The 7276-nt window shown below is 41.3% G+C and overlaps 1 protein-coding gene across 1 annotated transcript in view; it reads right to left on the bottom strand.

Annotated features, from left to right (window-relative positions):
* Positions 1-2699: 2699 nt before the first annotated feature.
* Positions 2700-7276, bottom strand: part of LOC144085054 (protein bicaudal C homolog 1-like) — a 44165-nt gene continuing 39588 nt past the window's right edge. The window contains exons 16-21 of the mRNA XM_077614026.1: positions 7176-7215; positions 6438-6592; positions 6184-6352; positions 5452-5615; positions 5165-5264; positions 2700-4735 (exon numbers count right to left, since the gene is read on the bottom strand). Of these exons, the coding sequence (XP_077470152.1) occupies positions 4608-4735; positions 5165-5264; positions 5452-5615; positions 6184-6352; positions 6438-6592; positions 7176-7215 (756 nt within the window). The 3' untranslated portion in view covers positions 2700-4607. The remainder of the gene's footprint in view (positions 4736-5164; positions 5265-5451; positions 5616-6183; positions 6353-6437; positions 6593-7175; positions 7216-7276) is intronic.

Here is a 7276-nt window from a genome sequence, read left to right as displayed (position 1 = left end):
CATGACTTACCAGCTGCCCCCCAACCCCCTGCTGCCTTTAAATGCCTTCGTTGCTGAAAGAGCTCAGCCACAGATTAGCACAGAAGCATTCATTTAAAGACTTTTTTTTTACATAAACATGTTACATCACCATAAGACCTCAAAGAGAGCGGAAAAAAAGCCAACAAGTCATTGTTATGCACATCATGCATCGTCTCCTACTTGCTGCTCTGCTTTTGCCAGTTAGAAGAAGATTCTAGAGGGTTTTTTTCTACCTCTCATCAACCTTGCCCTCCAGCTAAAAATCATTTAGTGTCAAGATCAGCACAAGAGAAAGAGGGGAAGAAAAAAAGCATTCACAGCATCTCACGCAAACTGAGAGCAACTATTCCACTTCTGTGCACCCACACAAATCTTTCTCCTACATCAAATTGTTCATTTATTACTTCGCTGCTTTACTTAGACCCTTCCTTGCCGATATTCTTCTATACCTTACTTTTCATAATCCTATCATTATGACCAAGTATGTGTGTATCTGTGTGTAGTTGGCTCACCTCTACTTTAAGCTCAGAGGCCACACAGTGACAGATGGAGGAAGAGAATGGTGATGTCATCCTGTATGGAGAGATGAGTTCTCATACTGAGCAATATTGCAAAAACTGGAAGTGGGAAAAAAATCGTTAAGAATGCCTGCACAATATAAGGTCTGAACCTTGTGGCTCCAGTTTCTTACCTAGGTCTACAATGTCTTGTGTGTCTTGTGTCTGTCTTGCTACTGCAACCAAGAAATTTCCAGAATACGGGATGAAATTAAATTCTAATCTAATATTTAGACACTTCCATGCAGTCAGGTAGAATTAAATTTGTAGACCCAATGTCCTTCATGAAACTGGTGTATAAATATATATTTACATTTGAAAACATTTTTAGATTAAAGAGAGCATGTCCAGTGACAGCCAAAACAAAAAACTACGTTCATTAACATAGCTCATTTAGTCACACTGGATTTCCTATGTAAAGCAAAATACTGAAAATCTAATTTTCCACAATGATTTCAACATGTTGCAGATTTCGACCATTGAACTAATGGAAAGGCACTGTTTTATACTAAAAGAAAAAGACAACTGAAAAATTGCAGGCTGTATTTTAGCTTCTTGTGCGGGCCGTATTTCAATCATATTTCCCTAATTCGCCACGGGCCACTAAAAACCAGGCGACGAGCCGGAATTGGCCCACGTGCCGCAATTTGGGCACCTCTGCATGGGCAATCTGTCGACGTGGGAACAATATTTAGGCCCGTCAAGTGGGAAGCTTGCCTACGTGATGATGGTCGCTTAGTCATTCAAATACTTCTGCCTCTGCAATTTACTGTAGCGGTCTATCCTCCTATCTGCAACATAAAGGGACAAAATCATGGTGTGGTGTCCACAAATGATGGTTTTCTTGACTCGCCGGACCTTTTTTGTCCCCGAATGTGAGGTTTGACTCCATTGGGTTTGTTTTTGGGAAGAAACGAGACATGTTAAGTACCCCCGGAAGACATCGAGCCAAGAGTGAAAGGCAGGAAGCTTTAAAAACAAGGCCATTTGCATCATTGTTAGATCCTGGCACTGTAATGATTGTTTTCCCTTCGCATATTAACCCAGAGAACGCTGTATTTACACAGCGGCGGGGTGCTGTTACACAACAAACAAAGGCGAGAAATAGCTTGCCTGTGAAAAGAATAAAAATGGTGACCGAGGGAAAAAGTGCGAGTCACGCTGTTGATGAGCTGACGCCTCGGTGGAGCCGCCTGTTCCAGAAATGCGCTCCTGCACCCTCGCCACCTATCAATGACACTTGGATGAAAGCACAGAAATTAACTATAAAATACACAACATTCATTGGAAAACTCACAATAAGAACATAAAAAACGCCATGACAAAACAGTTAAAAAAAAGGTAAACAATTTACAATCAATGTACAGTAATACCTCGTTTATCGCGGTTAATCGGTTCCATTACCTGCCGGAAAAGGTGATTAACCGTAATGCGGGCACAGTGTTTTTTTGGCATCTAATTAATATTTTTAGGACTTTTAAAACCCTTTCTGTACTATTATTTAACCCCAAAAGGTAGACACTGCCCTTTAGTGGCCAGTGAAATAATTTCCAATTATTTTTTCTTGCATTTAAATTTTTTATTATTGTTCTTACACAATTTTTTTATATATATATTTAACAGGCTTGTCCTGATTAGGCTCGTTGAATTCAAATTTCGCCGCCCAGGACCGGTCGCCAGCCAATCAGTCATAAAACATTCAGACAAAAGGACCATTCACTTGCCATAATTTGAGAAATATCCACTTTGTACAAGCACATAAATTGAATTATCTTTTTCCAAATGAATTCCATGTATCAGCATGGCAAAGCTGTTCATAATTGTCACTCAAAATTGCAAGAAAACGAGCACGCAATCCCATGTAAAAGCACGAGAAATGTTTTTCCTGGCTCGTTCCAGCTAAAAATACACCAGACACAGTGCAGAATCTTTTTTTTTGTACATCAGCTGCCTGAGAATGTTCTGGAAGCTGGAAGGTAGCGAGGGAACGAGACGCTTTTCAGATAGCGACGGCCGTGATTGGCTCTTCTCAGCTTCCCTGGAGTCCCCAAAGAACGTTTTGAAGATAACCACGCACCAGATGGAATTCTTCCCAGACAAACCACACGAAAAGAAAAGAGGAAATCTGCATACATTTATTTCCTTCACAATATCCATGTTTGAACAGGAGTTTTGCTGGATTTATGGTTTTCAAAAACAAAAAATACTTCTTTACGATAATGGAATAAGAGAAGGTGAACAAGTGTTTTTTTTTTTAACCATAATGCACGTATTGTTTGGTTACAGAAATGTAACTTTTCCGATGTTAAACACTTCAAAAGTTGCATAAATGTCACAGAATTCTGTAGTGGTTCGACATTAATTAATGTACCATAAAATTGCAGTACAGGCGTTTGGTTTTTTTAGACAAAAAACTTTTTGGGATCGCTCAATGCAACCCGACATTAAAAGTTGGGTGCAATTAAAAGCTGCTAGTCAACTTTTTCGACAGAATAAACTCCTTTTTCGATAAAAAAATACTAACAAACAAAATAAAATCCTCCAACTTTGGATAAAGCGCTTCATTTTTAAACAACTTTAAAACGAGACGCTGACCTTGAGGACAACAAATTGAAATGAAACTTCTCACTTAAAAATTCCGTATTTTTTGAATACAAAAATACAAAAAAAAACATTTTTTACCTGGTTGGCATTGGCAACCTGGTCAGAAAATGATCCACCATGAGAAACTGCAATGGTCATGGCTCAAATTCCACATAAAAAGGCCAAAATGGATGAACTGGAATGATCTTTTAAGGCACTTGTTACACAAACAAAAAGAAAATGTGGCTCTTCATTTTAATACTGAAGAATATAAACACACTGACTTTGAATTGCACTTGAAACTTTGAATCTAGTGTCTAAATCTTCAAGAATATTGACCTTGTATCAAAATATGAATGGTGTTGAGGCAGCAATTTTTTTTTTTAGTATTAAGACCACCCAAAAAAATGATAGTTGGACATTCTAGCTTTTCATTGCATTCCTTTAAACGGGTTTTCAGTTCCCTGTGAGATGCAGTCATATTTAGAGCAAGAAAAATAAAACCTAACTGGCACTTGAGGCTACAAAACCGACCTTACGACTTCCTTGCTCCGCGGAGAAGGCAGAGGAGTGCATTGTGGGATTTTGAATAGCAGAAAGGACAAAAAAAGGCATATGCAAGACAGATTAAAACCTGCCGTGGCCATCCGCACAGACTGACGACACATAAAAATGAAAATAATAATAGCCAAGAAACTCATGTCATTCATAATGTATAAAAAAAAGAAATACACATGTAAACTGATTACCATGATATATCCCGCCCCTTTCCCTTTTTACGTGGTAGTACAAAACCTTAAAGAGTACAACATTTTTTTGTCTAGGAAATACACGTACGCGAACGATGGCGAAACAAACACTGATTTCGGAGGTACGTTTTCCGATGGAAACGCTTCCCTTTTTGGTATTTCTCCATTTTGGTGCGCTGACCTACTTGGCACTTGGTTAGGCTGCGGCCTCCGTCCCGTCCTGGCGGGCTAAGTGCTCGCATTTGGCTTATAACGACGACGACAACAAACAAAAAAATGCACATGTGCTTTTAAAGTCCAATGCATACTTACTATTATTACTCCTACAATTCCAATCTGAGCAATATTCACAGGCAAAAGTCTAGTAACGTTAAAGTGCATGTCACCGACACGGCTGGCGCGGCGTCAGCGGGTAAAAATGATTGTACTAATCACTGCCTGTTTCCCTTAAAATACTGAAGTACCCTCAGTCACAACAAAAACATCCATGTAGAAACGCTTCGGGTAGATATAACGGTTCGGACGGGGAATTCTTTTATGTCTTCGCGTCGGTCAGCGTTTGGGAGGCAAACTATGGCTTCGTAGTGTTTATACGAGATGGCGCCGAGAACGGGCCGTGTTTGAAAGAGACGGGGGAAGGCTGGCCCGCGATGTGGTGGTGGGGGGGAAGAAAAAAAAAGGATAACGGCGGGACGGCCTACCACCGTCCACTGACGCTGGCCATATCGGCGTGGAACTGACGGGAGAGGCGACCGCTCGCTCCCCCTTCCAGGAAGGACGAGCGGATGGGGGGCTCGAATAGCTTCCGCCGGTTCTTGTTAAGTTCTGAAAGGAGAGTCGGCGTCAGAATGAGGATTAGCCGGGGAAAAATGTGTCGGATATCAGGTGGAATTACGCCTTAAAGAAATGATTTCATTTTTTGGAAGACAAATGAACATAGCAATGGATCCTGTGGTGTTATTGTTTTTTTTTCTCCAGGTTTTAATCATTAATTGCAGCTTATTCTTGCGTTAGGGTCTTAGCAGTGGCGAAACAAACGTAAACAGGATCCAGGGGCCATGAATGTCAACGGGCCCCTTGAACGGATCGGCAAAGTGCGGTGCTAGTGACTTTTCACGGGTGTCTGGGAGGAGGGACTTAATTCATTTCAAATGAGAAAACATTGTTTGGGCATTTTTAAGGCTTTGACGCAATTGACGTAATTCATCGTGATGACTTTTGATGCTCTTTTGCAAAATCTTTGCAAGGAAATACCTGATATGGCCAGTAGCATTTTTCTGCGGGCACCAAAGGTGGTGATGCCTAACTCCTTCAGGTCCTGGTCAGTCAGAGTCAGGAATGTCTGGAGGTCAATCTGGAAGCCATAAAAAGATAGTTTCGCGATCATTTTGTCCATTCGATTGAACCATCGCTATCAGCCCGATTCTAGATTTGGAAAATGACACGATTGCGATCCGATTTCTGGTTGGGGACACCCCAACAGTTTTTTATTTTATTTTATTTTTTGCTCCAAGATCCCGAGGTCCTGATATTTGGCATACCTCCTGCTGTTGGAAGACGTCCGTGTACTTCCCCAGGCCCAGTTTGCTAAAGAGCTCAGGCAGGTCGGAACCTTTGAGGGAGGAGTTGAGGCTGCAGCCGTTGCTGCCCGTCACTGATGAGATGCAGTCCATGTAGTTGCTGCTGCTCAGGTAATGTTCAGCGCCTGAACACCACCCAAAAAAACAATAGATACATTAATCTTCTGTACCTCAAAATGGACAGCAGCTGCCACACAGTTGCAATTTTAGCTCAAAAGAGACGCCAATTTTTACTCATTATAGAGTCATCGTGGACGTCGTAGCTGAACAGTGATGATATGAACTATGAAGTACCGTATTTTCCAGACTATAGTAAGTCGCTCTTTTTCCTAGTTTGGTTGGGCCTGCAGCAAATACTCACTTTTTTTCTCTCTAAATATCAACAATGTTTTTTTTTAGGCTAAGTTATCTTAAAAATCTTATGTTAACAGATGCCTCTTCAGCCTATTGTTATCCATTTTGCTATTGTGATTTAGTTTGTCATCGTTACTGATAAAATCCAAAAATGCGACTTATACTCCAATATTTTTTTCCTCTTCATTGCTTACTTGTTTTTGCACGTTTTATTGTTTTCATGGGCAACAAAAGCTACTCTTTTGCGAATTCCAACTTCATATAGGTGGACTCATCCACCGCCATGGACGGCAATAGACGTCTAATCGATCGGAACCGGGAAGTACTCGTGCCGCTGACCTGATTTGTTCTGCTTCCTCTTGGGGCTGCTCACGGCAGGGGGGAACTCGGCGTGCGCCTGCAGCCCGTTGGACGTCCCGTTGACGCTCCTCTCCCGCCAGTTGTCGGAGTCGCTGCCGTTGGCCACGCCCTCGCGGCTGCCGGCACGGGATAGCGACAGTGGCGAACCCTGAGGGGCAAAATAAATGCGCTGGGTCTAGAGTGCAGCCACGTGAATTGCTCGGGCGCAAAAGGGGGAAAGAAAGGGTGCAAACCTCATAGGTGGTGCTCATGCTAGGCTTGTAGGGCACGTGATTGGCTCTTCGCAACTCCTTGATGGTTTCAGCCGGCATGGATTTGGAGAAGCCGAGGCCGCTCCACGTGTTGGTGGGCGTCCGCACCTCCGTCACCACGGGCTTCTTTAGCATGGCTGTGGGATTCGGAAAAAGAGGTAAAGCTACAATATTCTATAATAAAATACAACATTAGAAGCAAAAGGGGTTCTATTTGGTCATTTGACATAAAAGATGGATCTAATTTAAGAAGATCTAATTTTATAAAGCCATTTTGGATATATCACAAGATTAATATTTTCAGCTTATTAAAAGCACAAACTCAGGAAATTAGAATACTGTGAGAAGCGTCAGTTTTGTACAGTTAGCAAATCAAATCAATATAATACGAGATCGGTTTTATACAAAACATACTTTAATTTTTTTCTTCCCGTACAAAGGTTGTTATGCTGCGTACACAATTTGAAATGCATAAAATACGGGAAACATGTATACCTTGACAGGTATGGGATACTCTGATTTTCGGTGTAGTACTGTAATACATATTTTTCATGTTTATGTGCCCTGTTATTTAACTCATTCAGTATGATTAACGGGTTTAGACATCCGTCTTAAGAAAATTGAATATAAATTTTGATTCTGTGGCTCCCATTGAAGGGAAAAATAGCTGCTTAGATGCTAAAAAGTCAGCCAGCAATGGCTTGGAAGTCTCTCATTCACCTTTGGTTGCCAGCAGCTTTTTTTGTTCATAGTCAAATGCCTGTTGAAGAAACAGTATATGTTCTTAGTATGTGATTTTGATCCGTCCACACTAGCCTTTA

Source organism: Stigmatopora argus, chromosome 11, assembly GCF_051989625.1.
Source record: "Stigmatopora argus isolate UIUO_Sarg chromosome 11, RoL_Sarg_1.0, whole genome shotgun sequence".
Classification (NCBI taxonomy): Eukaryota; Metazoa; Chordata; class Actinopteri; order Syngnathiformes; family Syngnathidae; genus Stigmatopora; species Stigmatopora argus.
The sequence above is the reverse complement of the archived record's forward strand: the minus strand, read 5'-3'. Positions and strand labels throughout refer to the sequence as shown.